The 18646-nt window shown below is 43.9% G+C and overlaps 1 protein-coding gene and 1 long non-coding RNA gene across 2 annotated transcripts in view; both read right to left on the reverse strand.

Moving 5' to 3' along the window:
• Window positions 1-18646, reverse strand: part of LOC109287436 (WASH complex subunit FAM21-like) — a 74289-nt gene that overhangs the window by 33552 nt on the left and 22091 nt on the right. Inside the window, exons 13-22 of the mRNA XM_019502534.1 lie at window positions 16750-16806; window positions 10700-10861; window positions 10043-10170; window positions 9099-9191; window positions 8404-8499; window positions 7047-7160; window positions 5140-5300; window positions 3466-3577; window positions 2856-3035; window positions 1702-1884 (exon numbers count right to left, since the gene is read on the reverse strand). Of these exons, the coding sequence (XP_019358079.1) occupies window positions 1702-1884; window positions 2856-3035; window positions 3466-3577; window positions 5140-5300; window positions 7047-7160; window positions 8404-8499; window positions 9099-9191; window positions 10043-10170; window positions 10700-10861; window positions 16750-16806 (1286 nt within the window). The remainder of the gene's footprint in view (window positions 1-1701; window positions 1885-2855; window positions 3036-3465; window positions 3578-5139; window positions 5301-7046; window positions 7161-8403; window positions 8500-9098; window positions 9192-10042; window positions 10171-10699; window positions 10862-16749; window positions 16807-18646) is intronic.
• On the reverse strand, window positions 12260-15679 carry LOC109287437. Its single transcript, XR_002094865.1, has 2 exons — window positions 12571-15679; window positions 12260-12493 (listed from the first exon to the last, which is right to left on the reverse strand). It is a non-coding gene; the product is annotated as an uncharacterized LOC109287437 (long non-coding RNA).

Consider the following 18646-nt stretch of genomic DNA (forward strand, 5'->3'; position numbering starts at 1 on the left):
ATAAAAGCAAATGGGGAAAAAAAAGGGGGGGGGGGGGGGGCGGGGAATGCCACGGTGTGCTGAGCATGGACAGCAGTGCTAAGCCCGTCCCTCCCTCTCCCAGGTAACAAGGATAAGTGTGGCACAATAAGACACTGCCCCTGGGACAGCAGAGCCAGGAGGGGCTGGGGAAGCACAAGGGAGAGTCACACTTTGTTCTTGGTCAAGCCTCACCAGCAGCTGCACAAGGTGACTCGGGCCACAGTATAGAAGTATAGGAATGTGATGGGGGAGATGCTGCCAAAACACATACAACTAGGTGTGCTTAGGCTGGAGAAAAAGAGTGAAGGAGAAAAGGGGTGAATGTGATAGCTGTTATCAAATATTAGAAAAGTTGCATAAAAGAGGAGGAAGAGAGAGCAGGACATGAAGAATGCATTTAAAGTTACAGCACAGGAAATTAAATCTCAGGAAAAATTCCCTGTCAGAACAGTAGGAAAAGGGAATGAGCTACCTAAGGAAGCAGTGGAATCTTCACTGGAGGATTTGAAGAAACCTGGATAAGCATTTATCTGAGATACCTAAGAATGTATCCTGCATCTGTGCAGGACGTTGGACTAGATGGCTCCTAAACATCCCTCTTAACCCTAAGACTGTAGGATTGTGTGTCTTAGGTCAGACCTTCTCCTATATAATCTCTTCTTTCATGAAAAGGGACTCCTCTTGGTAGATCCCTTGCCCCAGCAGGTGGCATGGAGTTGGATCAGCTAGGAGAGGTTTCAGAAACAACTTTATTTTCTCAGCACCTCCAAGCATAGTAATCTCAAAACCATGTCAGGAACCCATCTCCTTTCCTGTGAGCCAAGCCAATCACAACCATACAAAACTGTATTAAATTTTAACTGAAATACATGACACTGCCTAGGCATACTTCAGAATCATTTAGTTTAAAAAAAAAAAAAAACATTACAAGAGAGGCAGAGCGAAGGCAAGGGCAAGCATGCCACAGGAAAGAAAACAGACTAGTTATCTTGTACCATTTGAAAAGCTTATAAACTCAAGCCACAGAAAGACTGTTTTGGATAGTAGGTGGTTCTAAGGCAGGGGCAGGCAAAGTCCAGCCCACAGGCATACTCCATTTCTCAGCAGCCCCTGTCACTGTCGCTGCAGCTAGTTTCCCCCAGCAGTGGCGGTGCCATGACAGAGTGGGGCCAAGGTTTCCATGGAGACCAGCCCCAGCAGCACTGGCAGGGCACGCAGCTGGGCAGGGAGCTACTCCATGGCAAGAGCTGGGATCTTGCAGTGGTAACAGTGTGATCTGGAGCAGAAGCAGAGCTGCAATCCATTGCCCACACACCCGGGGGGTATGCAGGCATTAGATTACAGCTTTGTGCCAGTTCCAGACCATGCCATCACACCTGCAAGATCCCAGCTGCAGCTGTGGAGCAGCTCCCCACCCACCCATGCACTCTGCCAGCACTGCTGGGGGCAGCCTCCATGGAAACCCTGGCCCCGTGTCCTCACACTGCCAGGGTCTCCATGGTAAAAACTGCTGCAGCAGCATGTTGGGGGAGGGGCTCCTGGGAAATGGAGTCTGGCAGCTGGCCAGATCCACCATTTTGCCCACCCTTGTTTTAAGGGGAAGTAAGTCTCCAGTGGCAGGGTTTGGAGAGAGACTTCTTCTATCGGGGGGTGGGGGGGTCAAAGGAGTCAATTACTCACCTTTTCTACTTCAGTCTGTGCATTTTTACTGAAATCTTCATCTTCCATTTTCTCCTCTTCCTCATCCTCAAACAAGCTCAGGGCTTTCTTTCCCCGACTCTTGGTTTCCTTCTCCAATGGGGGTGGTGATGCGCTAAGCAGATCGGTATTACTGACTGACCCCAAAGGCGATGCAGGCTCCAACTGCAGAAAGGCAGAACAGAGGTAGATACTGGTTCAATTTTACCTGAAACTGTTAGACCTCCTTGGTTTGGATACTTGCAATGTCCAGAATTTTGAGAGCCAGAACCAGAGCAAACAGCGAAATGCAATTCATTCTTCTGGTACAGATAAAGAAATGCCATGCAGACCACTGCATGAAGGGATTTCATAAGGAATAGGTCACATACCAGACAAGTTTTCTTCAGTGCCCTTATGCAAAGTAGCCCTGAAGTTTAACACTGCTGTACATTGTGATTTTTCTCCATATTTGCACTACTGTTCAATTCCAAAGACAATTATATTTCAGTGGCACAATGTACATTTTAGTTTAAACAGCCTAGGATTCTTTGATGTAAAAAGCACCAAAATCAAAGAGGTGCTCAATGAGGTCTTCTAGAAACACAAACATTTAGGAGCAGCATTAAGAACTCCAGGTGGTCACTGCCCAGGAAATCTCACTCATACAGCAACTGCTGCAGTTGGAAGCTGATCCATGCTTGGCTGACACTTTTCTGATTGCACTGTGCAAATGCTGCTTCCAAAAGCAGAAACTCATGGTTTTAATAGAATCATGATCCCAGTGCACTCTAACACGATATATCCCTAGGATAGTTTCAACAGTAGAGGTACCATCACTGGGTTTGATGTACAGTTTGTGGGTGGCCATATCTGTACAGTCTGTTCAGCTCACATGCTTAAGGAAAGACAGTCCATATGGCTGAAGCTTTTACATACTGAAGCATTCCACTTGAGGTAACTATGAAACATTAATAGTCATTCAGTTTGCCACCTGAGTGGTAACAAGTGAGGCTGTATCCTTGATTTTTTTAAACAGGGGCTCTCATTGTTAGGAATAAAACAATTCAGGGAAGAAATCTAACACAATTGTCATAATTCAGGTATTTTTAAACAAAGATTTGCCAAAATTCCATTAAGATAATCTTATTTCTTACCTTTTGTTTTTCCTGCTGCCCAGCAGTATCTGTTCCAGTGCCCTCAGGAAGTGCTAGAGGCTCTTCTAAATGCTCCAACTTCTCTTCTGGCAGTTTAGTCTTTAACACCTCTGGCAGATCAGCCTTTTCCTCCTCTTCATTAAATAACAAAGGTGATGGCTGTGCAGTTTTTCCTTTGTCCTGTGGAATAAACACACAACTACCACCATGAGGCACTGAAAATAGGAATATACATAAAACAGGCCTCTACCTGCAAGGTAGTGTCTCTGGGTTTCTTTGACCCAAAGTTCCGGTTCTGCTGAAACTGCTGAAACAAATAAAAGCTGTATCACTGACTACTACAGGGGTAACCAGGATTTCCTCCCAAGAATGGCATCTAAAAACCTTTTCAGCAATACTCACAGCACAGCCTGATCAGGAGCAGGCTGTGGAAGGGCAGCATTCAGACTCCATTTCAGAATTTAGTAAGTTGATGCTGGCAAATAATTTAAATCTAAAATTCAGCTCTAGGCCTACTGAAAGTCTGCTGAAACTACTATAGTTTAAAAATGTGGAACCAGCAGTTAGCAAGTTCAAGTGATGCCAGTCAGTAAATTAGAAAGAAAAGTACCACTGTGGCTTTTGTAGCTGAAGGAAGAAATGGTGGTTGGGAGCTGAAGAGGGATTCTCCATCGACTGCATCATCTTCAAACAAAAGAGAAGCCTTCTGGGGTTTTCTCCGACTGAAACCAGAGAGAACACACAAACCAAAAAACACATCCTTAGACATGCTTAAAATGACAAAATGCTACAACACAGAATCAGACTGGCATCCATAAAAAAAAAAAAGGATAAAAGGAAAAAAAAAAAATCAAGGTCTCAACAAAGAACAGCAAGGAAGAGGTATTCTGTAGATATTGAGACCTGCTGCTTCATCTGGCAGGGCATCCTACATCTACTCTTATTCACTCTTGAGAGTATGCTTCCCAGGGAAAGACATTTTTATTACTAATCTCAGTTGCATCTCTCATGCAGTAGTTGTGTACTCATACAAGCTGAGCAGAGTAGAAAGGCATAGTTACTTGACTGATGGAAACAGGAGTGTATTGACCTCCACAAAGAACATCCTCACCTCTACACTTGTACTGGGAAGCACAGGGCTAGGCTATTAGTGTTTTGGGACTTTTCCAAAACTGTAAAAGGAGATTTCAAGAATGATTTCATACAGACTTAAAGAGCTTTCTAATCCATATCCCCTATTCAGCTAGGAACTGTGATTTTGGTATAGTACTGCAGAAAGAGGAAATCCTTTAATCTATTCTAACACAATGTTTTCTCCACCTCGACATTACTAGTTTAATTAGTCGAGAGTTTAGTCCCATTTACAAACTCACCCCAGATTTTGTAACTGCTAGGCATCTGTAAGCATCAGCAGCACAGCCTCCAGACATTTCAGACTATGGAGGTGTTCATGCTATCATTTTGGCTATGCTATTTCTGACTGGATAATTTACTCAGATACCATACAAAACGCTGATTCTGTTCCAGTTGGATGACTGTGCCTTCTTAAACCAAAGAACGATACATAATTCATCGGTAAACCCAATGCACTGTTATATCATTTTTCACACTATGACATACTTGTTTTAATATGAAAGTGTCTAAGTGAGTGGTAGGAAGCTAGAAAATTCACCAAACTCATGGAACAGCAGCAAAGCCAAGGCTGCACTTCCATTTCAGAAACTATTTACACAATAATTAATTCACATGCATTTTAAAATATTGATTTTATTTGGATGGAGGTCAACGGAGCAAATCAGTCACCTGCTCTCCCCATTCTACCAACCCTACCACTTCATCAAACTTCAGAAAACATGAAAACTTTGCAACGCATCCTACAGACCAAAAACATTTGGGCTAGTCTGGTTTAAGGAGAGTCAAGAGCACTTCGCTGAGAATGCTCAGCCAGTTAGCAGTCCTTTTCCTTTAAGGAGCATTCTCCAACTGCTGTAAATCGCAACTGTTGCAGTATTGCTAGGGCACAAGAAGTGAAGGCCTAAACTCAATGATGAAACCAGGCAGTCAGTGCATCCTTCAGTAGCCTAATAATACCTGCATAACAGACACAAGCAACAGAGAACAAACTGAGCTCAAAAGATAGGAGCCCAGTCTCTTGAGAAACCTGAGGCCTTTTAAACCTTCAGGAAGGGAATCTTTTAAGACCTCTGGGAAACAACTAAAACAGGTAAGCTCTATTTCAAAGACTGTAAAAGAAACATGCTTCTCTGTGGAGAAGCATTTTTACCTGTCTTTAGTGATCGTGAATAAATCTTCCTCCTCATCCTCTGCAAACAGACTTGTATTTTTTGCTGCTTTAGCTTGATCAACTGTACTGCTAGATTTTGTAGATTTCCTTTTTTGGTCTTCAGAAACTGATTTATCCTGCTGGGTGAGGTTCCAGTGGTCCTAAAAAAAAAGGCTTATTAAAAGAACAGTTCCCATTTGTTATAGGTCATTTCAGCTATTCTTACACTTTCATTACCTTAGTTGGCATACTAAAAACAAAGCCCGCACCTTTACTATTACGACTGGCTGTCTGGAGACACTTTTCTGAAAGACTGATTTGTCAGTTCAAATACATCTCTTGGACTTTTCAGGACAAAATTAAGTCAACGATTGCATTAATGTAGACTGCAATACATTTCTTGGATTGACTCTCTTCATGTTTACAAGTCCTTTTATTTCTAATGTTAGGAATGTTAGAGGGTCCAGAGGAGGGCCACTCGCATGATGAGGGGGCAGCAGGGCAGGTCCTATGAGGATAGGCTACAGGACCTGCACCTGTTCAGCCTCCACAAGAGACAGCCGAGAGGGGATCTTGTGGCCATCTATAAACTGGCCAAGGGAGACCAGCAGGCAATAGGAGAGTCCCTGTTCTCCCAAGCACTACTGGGAGTAACAAGGAACAACAGCCATAAGCTGACAGAGCAGATTCAGGCTGGATATCAGGAGGCACTACTTCATAGTCAGGGCAGCTAGGATCTGGAACCAACTTCCAAGAGAAGTTGTTCTCACTCCTACACTGGGGGTCTTTAAGAGGAAGCTAGATGAACACCTTGCCGGGGTCATCTGACCCCAGTACTCTTTCCTGCCTGTGGCAGGGGGTCAGAATTGATGATCTGCTCAGGTTCCTTCCGACCCTACTAACTATGAAACTATGAAATAATGTTAGCCTACCCCCATTTTCTTCTTTACAACTAAGAAATAGAAGCTTTCAAGTTTATCCTGCTTTATTCTTACATTCAATATGCCTACCTTCTCTACCTTGAAAGGAGCTATCAGCTGGAGAGACAGCAGTTCAGTGACAAGAGATAAAGTGAAATATGGTTAAATTAAAGCAGAAACATGATTTTCATTCAAGCTATTTACTTTTTAGGGGGATCTTATGTCTGGGTGTATGCAGACATTCAAGTTGATATCGACTAAAAGTCTTCTAAAGATGCAGTGCCCTCTGGTTCTAAATAAAGACCAGGAGCGCTCCTTGACCCCCCACATTAGAGTCACCTGACTAGCCTCTCTCAGACTCAAATTTTGTTCTCCCTATCCTTCAGTTTCTCAAAAAAAAGAAATGAGTTACTCCAAAACTGAGTCCTTCCTTACATGAGAAAACCCTAATGAAGAACTGCCATGTGTGTCCTGTGGCCCTTCCTGGTCTGATTGTGTAGCAGACACATGCACCCAGTTGAGAACCAATAAAGATAAGTTGCATGCAACCATAGTTCTCAGCTGGGCAGACTGGCACATTCCAATAAGTTTTGAAGGGATGCCCGGACTCTGCAAAAGGTTGAGAGCCACTAGTCTATACCTTCGTTTTTCCTCCCCCTGACATCTCTAAGTCAAAATGGCCTTTTTGACAAATCTGCCACTCAACTTCCTATTCAACATCTCCCTAAATATCTTTTCTTCTACAAGTTTTTCCCACCACAGAGTATCTTGCTAGCATGGTGAATCTGAGCCCAAAATCAAGTGTAGCCCTTCAAGTTGTAAGAAGGCATTACAACAGTTGGAAGGGGTGTTGCACATAGAAAAGAAACATTTAACAACCCATGCTGAAGTTACAGGAACACTTACGTGGTCCATAATTTTACATTTCACCTTTCAGAGGTCTACAAACCAGCAACACCCTTTGAAATGCATCCTGCTCTACAGTACCTCTTCATCACTGCTGAACAACGAACTGGATGCTTTCTTGAGGGGCTCTGATTGTTTTGCTTTTTCCTGGGGTGCTTTCAACTGTTGCTTCTTGCCAGAAATACTAAAAAGATCCTTAAAAGAATTAAAACAAAAAAAGTAACTTGTTTTTGGCATGGGAGAGCTCATTACTATTTGTTTCTCAGAAACTATGCTGAGCCGATTATGGAAATTATGCTTCTATCAAATATCAGGGAGCAAATGGTTTTCAGGCATGCCATCCACAAATAATTGTTTGATAAACTGAAAACTTCTCAACTAAGCCCGGCCTTCTCTGTTATAGGGACAGAGGTACCATTGCTAGCAATATAAGATTTACCAGCAATCACAAAACTGCTGTGCAGTGGATAAGGAGCAGACACAGACACATGCACATAGGCATCAGCACTGGTATGACAGATATGGAGAAGGAACTCAATCCAATAGGGAAGGGCAAGCAAAAGCATGAGGCACTGCTGTTCCTAAGCAAGAGACAAGGATCTTGATCTGTATTAGCGAGCTTTACTGTAACAATACCTGGTAAACTCATCACAGGTAAGACTTTGCCTATGATTAAAAGTAGTTTTTCCACTTGAACTCTGATCTCTGGATAGCACTTTTTTGCAAAAACCCAAGCTAACCAGTACATTTTCTTACGGCTTACTATGCAATGAGAAGCTTCTGCTAACAGTCCAGCTGGAACAGATGTGGTCCAAAAGCAGCCTCCTTCCACTTAAAGGCTCTTTGTTCCAAAATTTGCATAATACTAAACCTACTACAGCCTTCTGCCTACCTCAGTTTTGCCTCAGCACACAGTACAACCGTGTGGTAGAGCAGCTAACCATGTTAGGGGTCCAAAGATAGATGGCTATTACGCTGGAGTACAGCATTATGTTTCCCTGGGCTAGTACAGTTCCAATTCTAATGAAAAGTTTGGGGCACAAATATAGTATATGCAGAAATATGAACAACATGAACCAATTAGCAACTACTTATAACAGGCAAAATGTGCCTTTCAAAAATGACAACCTGGTGCTATTGCAAATTATTTCACTTTTATATTTCAGTTTCCCTATCTGTAAAGGAATGAAAAGCTGCCTTTGCTTTAGCTCCAGGAACGCAGAACTCTAGACAGAAGTGCACAGTTCTACAATAAAAAAATAAAAGCTATCCCCTTGTCACCTAGACACCATGCTTTCCGTTACAGGATGGGGATGTCCTGCAGCCATGATATAGTAATAAATCCTAGTAAGTAAACAGTGGCCATTTATAAAAACCTAGCAAATGAGTTAAATGAAAAGTATTAAATACCCAGGAGGTGCTGAGAAATACCACTTACCTCCTCATCCTCGTCATCAAAGAAAGAGAGCGGCGCTTTTGCTGTTGATTTGCTAGTGGGTAGAGATTTCACCATTTGACTAGATGAAAACAAGTCCTGCCAAAGCCAAAAGCAGTAACTTGTCAAAATGAAATGATAAGAGAACAAACTGGCTGAATTGTTTTTAATCAAGTGAATGAAATATTCATGTTTCTTCCTTTAAGCAAGTCAAGGTTCTTTGGGTGAATCTGATGTCTTATTACACTAACTCAAATAACTGGAAAAAATTTTCTTAACCTTTCTTTTCCTTTAAACAAGGACTTTGGTATTACTGAACCAGAGACGGCTTGTTCCATCTACCCACAAAACAGAAGTTACGAGACTCCTCATTTACTGTTTCTCTCTCTCTAAATTCTCATTCTTTTTTTACATATACATCAGAAACAAAAAAGAGAATTTTTAAAATTTAGGGAAATCTGCTCTTGCTCAAAGAAAGTTTATGGAAGGTGAAAGTCCACGTCAGACCTCCCACACCTTGCTTATAAGCAATGACTTGAGAAGTCTTTAAAGAGAAAGAAGTGTTAGAGAACATGGCAGTAGAAATGCATGCCAAGTTCTCTAATTCTTGCTTTACTTTAAAGACTTAGTGAGTCATTGCTTATAAGCTGTGGCCCCACAGCATTCCATACAGCGTTCCATATAAACAGGGTACTCACTTCAGAATCTTCTTCATCTGAAAATAAGCCTCTCTGTTTTTTGGATGGTGTTTCAACTGAAGGCTTGAGCACTTCTGTGGGAGTTGGTTGACTCTTCAAAACAGAAAACCACCCACATATTAGCATTCATTAAAAAAAAAACCCACAAAAAAACCAAGCACGAACAGAGCATCTCAGGTTCCTTTTTAGAAGACAAGCTGCTACCACACCTCAAAAATTACCCAACTGTTGAAAAGCTTTGGATAAAAATATATGAAACTAGTGACCCAGCTGCAAGAGATTCCAAAACTCACTGCAGCCATGAGGAAAAGGTAAAAACTATTTCAAATGCAGGTTGTCATCTTTTTGTATCTAACCACCATCCATTTCAGTAGGAGTCACATGTAGGATTCTGCAGCAGGGCCTGGACAACTGACCAATAGAGGAAAATCTGCCCATTTAAGAGGCAACTTGCATGAACTAACCCCTGGTGAGCATAGTCTAACTTGGTGATCGGAAGAGTGCAGTTTATGCTGAACAGCTTTTACTGCATTAACAGAACACATACACAGCTGTCACCATGGCAGCACTATGTACCAGCTGCATAACTATTATAGCTTGGAATGTCTCTAAGTGTCCAAACACCTCTCTCTGCATATGGAAAATGCTAAGGGATTGAGAGCATAAAACCAGTCCCTTCAAAAAGCTGAAGACATGAGAAATAAAGCACCTTGTATTTATGCAGGGGGTTGGACTACATGACCCTTGAAGTCCTTTCCAACCCTGTGATTCTATGAGGGGGTAGCACTGCATGCGTTTTGGACACGTATTGAATGCACAGAAACAAAGCATTTCTATGCTGTTCTGGGAGGCAAACTCCTTCCATTGTTGGAGCCAAAGTGATAATTATTCCTCAACAATTAGCTTTTTGATAGCAATGGAAAAATTCATTTCTACCCAGTTACCTTTTTCTCCACAACAGTCTCTTTATGGCTTTCAGCTTCTTTAGGTGCACTGACAGATGCAGGAACAACTCCAGATTTTTCTTTGAATAAATCTCCTTCATCGTCAAAGAGATCAACAGCAACTTTGACTTTGTCAGGGAAAGAAAGTAATAATATAGTCAAGCTCAGGAATTACTTTTTTGGCTAGAAGTCACCAAGTGTTATTAATCAAGAGAGAGACTGAAATTAGAGGCAGCATGGATCCTTCCAGTGAGGAAAATGACAGCAATGGATAGCAGAAGCTGGGGGGAAGACACTGGTCTACCTCAGGAGGTGAAGTGTTATGTGGATAGCCTGTTTATTGGCAACTTCCCTCCCATGCTCCAGTGAACAGACACGTCCATCTAGACCCACACCACTTGGGTCAAGGACAAATGTTGCTTTAAACTAAAATGTCTGCCAGAAGAGAGACAAAACAGGAAGAGCAAGCTGCCAGCAGAAGAGCTGCCAAAAATCATGAAGACACTACTGGCAGTAATGCACACAGGGATTATATAATAACAAAACAGAATAGGATGAAATAGCATTGGCTGCAGGGGATGGATTTAGGGATCCATACGTCTCTACAAGCCCCAGCTTCTATCTATGACTTTTTATAGTTTTCTGAAGACCTTTCACCTGAACTTGAAGGTTTCTCTGTTGATTCCACAAAGAAGTCATCATCATCATCAAACAGACCGACTTTCCCAAGCTGTTTGGGGGCTTTTTCTGTGCTTTGCCCAGGGGATTTCTTTTTCTCTTTTTCTCCTAAAGTGGAGGGATTAAAGACATCACTCCCACCTGTGAGTTAGAAAGGAAATGAATAATCAGTGCACACCAAAGCCAATGTCACTGAATTTCCAGAAACTAGCCTTGCTGCACGTGCTACAGTTAGCCACTGTTAAGCACACTGCTATCTTCAGCATAGCAGAAGCCTATGATGTGTTCCAGAAACACCCCCTCAGCAGAGGGGCTGTCTAAGGACCTGCTACATAAAGCAAAGACTTACTGAGCTAACAGATGGGAGACTCTTAAAACTGCAATGGTTTCTTCTTTACCAATTAGCAAAAACACATCTCTAGTGGGAGTGCCACTGAAGCAACAGTGTTGAAACCATTGGGCATTTATACACGTACCTTTTTGTCCTCCAACATGCCGGAGATCCACCACTTCAGAGCAAACTCAATTAATCGAGCCTGCTCCACATGTGAGTTGACGCACACTGAGCTGCACTGCACACACTTGTACGAGTAGTGAAATGAGTATCAGCGCACAGAAAATGGCACCAGTGAGCTTTTGAACTAAAGCACCTCTGAGGGGTTTTAGTTCAAAAGCACACTGCCACCATTCTCTTCCCACTGACATGCATTTTGCTGTTTATACAACTGTATGCATCACAGTGCTGGGTGCTTTTCAAAGTGCCCAGCGCTGCAGTGCTTGCTTGTGTAAAACGTGATTATTTTGCATTTGTTTGGGTCTTCCAAGCAAGGAACTCCAAGTACATTAAGCCTTGCTGCACCATGGACAGATAAAACAAAGAGAAAAGTGAACACTGGTAAACAGAATGCAAGCCACAAGTCATGCTTATATAGCCTCACCAACCTCATAGCAGTACAATAACTGGAGGCAGAGTTTGCCCCCATATTGACTACATTCTCCAAGCTAAGACAGCACTCAAACTGGATCAACTTGATATTTTCAGAATCAAATGCATTAGAAACAGATGTCCTTTAAGTATTTACTGTGCCTCTGTTCTATTAAGCTAAAATTCTACTGACCAAGACTTTGCTAAATTACAAGTAGTCTTGGGTCTGCCTATTTATTCCCCTGATGTTCAAGAATTTAAACAGCTGAAATTTTAGAGATTTGCAGAAAGTGGACTATTACCCATTGCTGATATTTTGGTTAAATCAGCAAAGTGTCATGCTGGGGTATGGCTGGCCAGGTCTGAGGCTATTTGGAAATCAAGGTGTCAAGATGCTGGGAGATACAGCATTACAGAGGAGTCAAGAAGCATGCCAAGTCAAGAAGCCAGGAAACCAAGCAGAGAGCAGAGTTGTGGAGCAGGCCAGAAGGAATGGCAAAATAGTCCTGGGTCAGGTTGAGCCTTTATACGGGGAAAATGAAGAGTCAGCAGACTACAGCTAGGCCAGCCATTCTGCTGACAGAGTGGAGAGTGAGAGGATTATGCTTACACTGCAGTACTGGGGGCATGTTTCCATCGCAAAGGGCAAGGCTGGATCTCAAAGGACTAACACAGGGTGGATGTAAATGCCTGCTTCTCGTACTTGAAGCCCTGTTGAGATTCCAGAGACCACTGAAACTAGGTATTTTTATGTAGCAGTGTGATGAGAGAGGCCATCATCTGACAAAGTTGGTGATGAACTGCTGGTAGAAGTTGGAAAACCCCAAGAATCTCTGAAGTTCCTTGACCTTTCGTAGTAGTTAGTTAGGGGTCAGAAGGGACCTAAATAGATCATCTAGTCTGACCCCCAATCATCTAGTCTGACCTTCCAGAATGCTTCCCACCCTTGGGTGGCCTGAACTTTCTGTGGGTCCATTTTTAAGCCCTTGGGGATAAAATAAAGCCAAAGAACTTGGTGAAGGTTTGGTTGAAGGCAAACTTCTCCAACTCTGCAAAAAGGCCATGGTGGCACAGCCCCTTCAGCACTTCCTGGACATGTGATGGGTGTTGGTCAGCATCTTCTGAGAAAGTTAGAATGTTGTCCAGGTTAGTGATGACAAATTAGTCCAAGAGGTCCCACAGCACATGGTTAAATGAAGCACTGGAAAGTAGATGAGGCATTGATGAGCCCAAAGGGCACAACTAACTAACTCAAAGTGCCTGTATTGAAGTCAGAAGACAATTTTCCATTCATCACTGGCCCTGATTCACATCGGGTTACATGCTCCCTGAAAGTCAAGTTTGATGAATATGCAGGTGGTTTTAAATCAATGGAGCAATTCTGAGACAAGAGGTAGGGGATACTGACTGCAGATGGTGACTTGGTTCAGGGTCCAATAGTTCACACAAAGGCAAACCCCCTTTCCTGTTTTTTGATGACTAGGACAGGAGTCCCAACTGGAGAGACAGACTTCCTTATGAACCTCCAGGACAGGTTTTCCTGCTAGCTTGCTCAGAGGGTAGCAAGTTAGGGCTCTGACATGGCACAGATGCACCCCGCCAGGTTCTTGGCCCCAGGCAGTAGGTTGATGGGGAAACTGTAATTCTGGTGAGGGAGGGGAAGGGAAGAACTGCATTCTCTCTCTCAAATATGTCAGCATAATCCTGGTATTTTGGGGGGCAGGCTGGATATGGTCTCAAAAGGCTGAGCCCCACAGGGGTTGGCAGTGGTCAATACCCCTGCTTGAATCGTAGGTCAGGCAAACATCCCAGGTGTCCAGCAATGCTGCAACAGCAGCTGGAACAAGAGTGAGCTTTCTGGGCTTTCTACCTGACCTGGGGGTCATGGCAGGCGAGGCAGGGAAATCCCAGAATCAAGGGGTAATGAATGAAATAGACTTTCCCAACACAAGGTTTTGCAGTGCCCATGGGCATTCACCTCCAGAGCGGTGGCCTCCCACTCCACAGGGCCAGACAGAAGGGAGCTGTCTATGGTCTCAATGGTCCCTAGCTTGGACCACCACTGTAATTGGATTTTAAAAGGCCTCGGTCAACAAGCCTTGTTGATTAAAGTAACTGCCTTACTGGATTCTGGGGCAGCGGGCAGAACTGGAAGCGAGATTTGACCCAGGACCTGGAGATGGATAAATGGCTGTGACTGAAGGCTCTGAGGGTCAGGTTTCTGTGGGTTTCCACTGCGGAGGGAGTGAGGGGAATCTGTAGTTACCACAAGCCAGCCCCGCTTACCAGGCACGTGGTGGCTCATTTTCCTCATCCCCTCTCTTGGGGCAGCTGGCAAGTCTGCGTCCTGGAGCCCCACAAGTGTGGTAAGGGAATGTATTTTTTCCCTCCTTCCATTCCTGAAGATGACAATCAATTCAAACTGATGGGTCTACAAAGACATCAAACCCTGAGGGAGGCTCCACTTGTGTCAGTTCATCTTCTACCTCTTCCTGCAGGCTCTACTGGAATCAGTCAAGCTGTGGGTGTTAGTCACCTTCTTCCATCAGTTGTCATGGCTGCATAGCAGCAGCAAAGGGCAGTACCCTGCCCCTGGCAAAGGTTCCTTAATGTGCATTCTGCTGTGCAGGCCCAGCAGGGATCAACAAACATGAAGAAGGAGTCTCAAAAGGAAGGTCTCCCAGTCCTGGAGGACAAAGGTATTGTGCTTCACCAGTGGGGAGGCCCAATTCAAGGCATTCTCCATCAGGATGCTTATGAGGATGCTCACTGTCACTTGATCTCTGGACTATTCCAGGCTGGGCTAGGAACAAAAAGGTTGCATTGGATAAGAAATCCCCTGAAGCACCACCAATCCCCATCATACTTTTCAGGTAGTAGAAGAGGGGTACAGGACTCAACAGAAAAGGCCTGAAGTGCAGCAATCTCTTCCCACAGCCACTATATGCCTTCTCACACCAGCACTGGTCTCTTAGCAGGATGCCCCCTGGACTGGAGGGACTGCTCTTAGCCAGCAGCTGCTGCTGCACTCAGACTTTCAGGACTTACTGGGCAGAGGAAAGTCAGTTCAACTGGTCCTGCCCTGTCTGTGCGTCACCCTGAGCTGTGGTGTCCGAAGAGGACAGGTCTGAGGGCACTGGCACAGGACTGGGTGCCATGCTGAGCCTTCTTCACTAACTGGGGTGGGCCAAGCAAACTGTCACACCAGGACTTGGGCAGCCAACTTGGGGAATCAAGGCACCGACTAGGGTCAGGATGAGTGAACAGAATCTGAGAACAAACCCAACCAAGAAGCCAAGAGGTCAGTCCAAGAGCTGGATCTACGAACAAGCTGAGTCAAGAAGCTGGGAAATCCAGTAGACATTGGAGTCGAGAAGCAAGCTGGGAGATCAAACAGGAAGCCGAGTCAAGGAACTAGCCATAGGGAGCAGTAAAGCAGTCTCAGGTCAAGCTGAGCCCTGTTACCTGGATACTTCCTGTTTCTGCGCAGGGGCTTATATAGGGGAAATGGAGAGTCTGCTGAGAGGGAGTGGATGAAGTAATAGGCCATGATGGGACTTCAGACAAGCCTGGATCAGCCTGGGTGATCAATCACAGCGAGGCAGGCTGGAATGAGCAGCCACATTGGTCAGGCCAAGGCACCAGGTTTGAAGGTATGGTCTGACACAGACTGCATGCCTTTTAAGCACACACAATCCTAGTATAAGAAGGTCAAGTCAAGTCATCCAATCAGAAAGAACATGAGTACCAATGTAGCTTAGCTGACCCCACAAAACTTGATTAGATATTTCTGAACAATCACTACCAGCTACTTTACAGCTTATTTATTCAGTTACTTTGAACAAATAAGTTGGCAGAAGTCATAACCGGTGTGCACAACTTTTGTATAGGACCACATTCACCAAAAATTATGCAACAGATAGTTTGAGCAGCTCCATTACTAACAAAGTGTGCCTTATGCCCTCATGAATCAAGACGGCACATAGCTTAATAAAGGGCCAAACTCATCCTTGAGGCAGTAGTGCCTTCAGGCAAGACCCTTTGGTGCAACGTTGTTTAATAAATTATGCTTTTGTTGCTACTCTTGAGGTCAAAATGTGAAATATACCATACTCATTACAGTACTAAAATACTGCATGACAGCTGAGACCATTTCTCATATACATAGGGTGACCTTACGTCCTGGTTTGGCTGGGATGGTCCTGGATTTTGTAGGACCGTCCCAGTCAGTTGGTCAGAATTTAAACACAAGTCCCAGAATTACAGGGGGGCAGCCTGCAATCCAGCAGGGAGGTGGAGGCAGCACTGTGTGCCTGAACCCCTGCCTGCAGCAGCTGACTCAGGGGTAAGGAGATGGGGCAGTGTCCTGGATTTCCTTACAGTCACCCTACATATAAAGCAAATGACCTGTCTCACCCTTGCTTAAGAAAAATTAAAAAAAAGAAAGGTTTCCTTTCCCTTCCCACCCCCCACCTCTGCTGTGATTTAAGAAAGGGGTGGAGGGGAAATAAATCCACTTCCAAACAAAGATGACCTGTTAGCATCAAGAAAGGGCACAACAGATGCAGTACAATAATAGTCTAAGTTTTTAAATGCATCTCATTAAATTCTGAAGAGGAATGCTGCTATCTATACTGTACTTGAACTAATACATGTAATATGTAACAGGTACCTTGAAGAATAAGTAATTATATGCTGCTGGTGTGCTTGGAACTTATAGTGAGCACAGAGCTCCAGCAGGAGCTGTTGAGAGCTTGCTGGCATCCAGGATCACCAGAAGGGACTGCAGCCACATCCCCTTGTAGGGCACATGAGCAATGAGCTATCTTCACTACACAAGTCCCACACTCTCAAAGGTGTGGCTGCACCCCAATTGTCACAATCTTGGACCCACCCACATTTACACCCTCTTGAACGATCCCAGGGGATTCTGCAATCCCCTAGAACCCAATGTATGCTTATAGCTCACATGCCAGACAATCAAAACCTCATCCAACAAGTCATCACTGCTATACTTTGACAGATTTTTTCTCAAAGACATCACAATTTATTTTAGAGATAAACATTTAACAAATGAAGCAATTGTCTATCAAATGTGTCATACCTGGAAAGAGGGAAACCGCACCTATAGGAACTTTCTTTCCAGGCTTTGTTGATGGTGCTGAAATGATAGGAAGTACAACACTAAACCAGTAACCTTTGCTTCATGCAGTTCAAGTTTCCAATACTCTTACAAACAAAAGGATCACAAGAAGTTTCCACAGCTTTCATCCCTTGGTTCAGCAACCCAAATGGCTCCAGATCAGCATACTTCAGACATCCCTGAATTTGTCATTTTCTGAGAAAGGTAGTTTACTGAAGTCAGGATAGAGATGCACCTTATAAAACGGTGGTTCTCAACCTTTTTTAGACTCGAGGCACCCCAGTTAGATTCACCCATCAGACAATACAAATTCTTAGCTTTCCCTCATTTTTTTTTTTGACTACAGAAAAATAATAGAACAATTTTTCTTTTGCAAAGAACTCAGAAAGACCACAACAGGTTGGAAAGGTTTTAACACCATGGATTCAAATTTGAAATCTCAGGGTTTGTGCTGTGAACCATATTTGCATGGTGAACAGTGCTAACATAGCATGGCACCCCACTGCACCCCTGAAAGGATCTCAAGATACCCCATAGTACCCTGGTTGAGAATCACTGTTACAGACTTACTAGATCAGAGAAGCATAAGCTTTCATGAGCCAGAGATCAGTTCATCAGATGCTATGAAAAGACATGCACAGCCTGATAGCCTGCTCTGTTGTGTGTGTTCTTTCATAGCATCTGATGAAGGGAGCTCTGGCTTAGAAGCGCTTGTTCATCTCCACTTTAGTCAGTTTTTAAGGCTCCTAACAGATATTAAAGTAAACGTGCACTGGGATCTGATGCAGGAACCCAACACATGTATGGTTAAGTCGAGACATTTCTATCAAGTTGCAAAAGTTTACCCAAGAAACTAAAGGTGATGAGTTAAATTGCTCTATGTGAAATATTTTAATATCCAAGCTGGACATTATAAATATAGAGTGGGCTTTAAAATAAACTAAAGACGTAGGCTCCTAAAATTCAGCCACTGGATTTCGAGGATTTCAGAAGAAGGAACAGCTGAGCTACTTAATTGGAGACTAATTTTAGGCATCCACGCTTTTGACAAGTCTTGGCTGCTTACAAAATACTCCTGACTGAGTCTGCAAGTTATTGGTAGATGCTGGAGCCTAGTGTGCCCAAATGATTTCAGTGGAGACGTCTCTCCCCTTCCCCACCCCCAGATAACCCCCCCCAATTACTACATATAACTTATGACCCAATCACGTTTCTCATACTGGAAAAACATTTAGGTTTTTATTTCCAAATCATGAACAGAGAACTCCAAAGTTTCTGCTTGAAACTTAGTACCAGCTAAGCAAGGGAAACAGCCATTAGCTGTTAGCTCTCTGTTCTGCTTTAGATATTCTTTTGACAAAGTACACTTAGGCACTAACCACAAGTTATCCACAGGATAACAGTTCATATTAGGGCTGTGCGAAGCTTCAGGTAGTGATTCGATTCAGAGGAGATTTGGCCCAATACGGTGGATGAATCTCTGAAGCCAAATCAAATGAGGGGACCAATTAAAAGGTCCAAATCTATTCAAAGCTCTTCAAATCTTCAGAAAAGATTCAGAGCGCTTTGATGATTTGGGCAGTCCCCAGTGGCTGCAGCAGGGAGCCACAGCTGACTCCGAGCTGGTAAGTACTAGGGGAGGGGACCAGACCATGGCTGGACTCCTGCCAGCCCCACCCTCTGCTCCCCTAGTGCTCCCTCCATCCCCTTCCCATGGCAGCCCCCATTCACCCCAGCTCCTGGCCCTTTAAAAAAAACCCCGGTGCTCACCAGGTGGGGCGGCGATCCCTGCTGCCCCCCCACTATCCCATGCTGCATCGGGGGGGCTCTGCATGAGCCTCCCCCCCCCAACCCCCCC

Source organism: Gavialis gangeticus, unplaced genomic scaffold (assembly GCF_001723915.1).
Source record: "Gavialis gangeticus isolate Ggan-Ray unplaced genomic scaffold, GavGan_comp1, whole genome shotgun sequence".
Lineage (NCBI taxonomy): Eukaryota > Metazoa > Chordata > Crocodylia > Gavialidae > Gavialis > Gavialis gangeticus.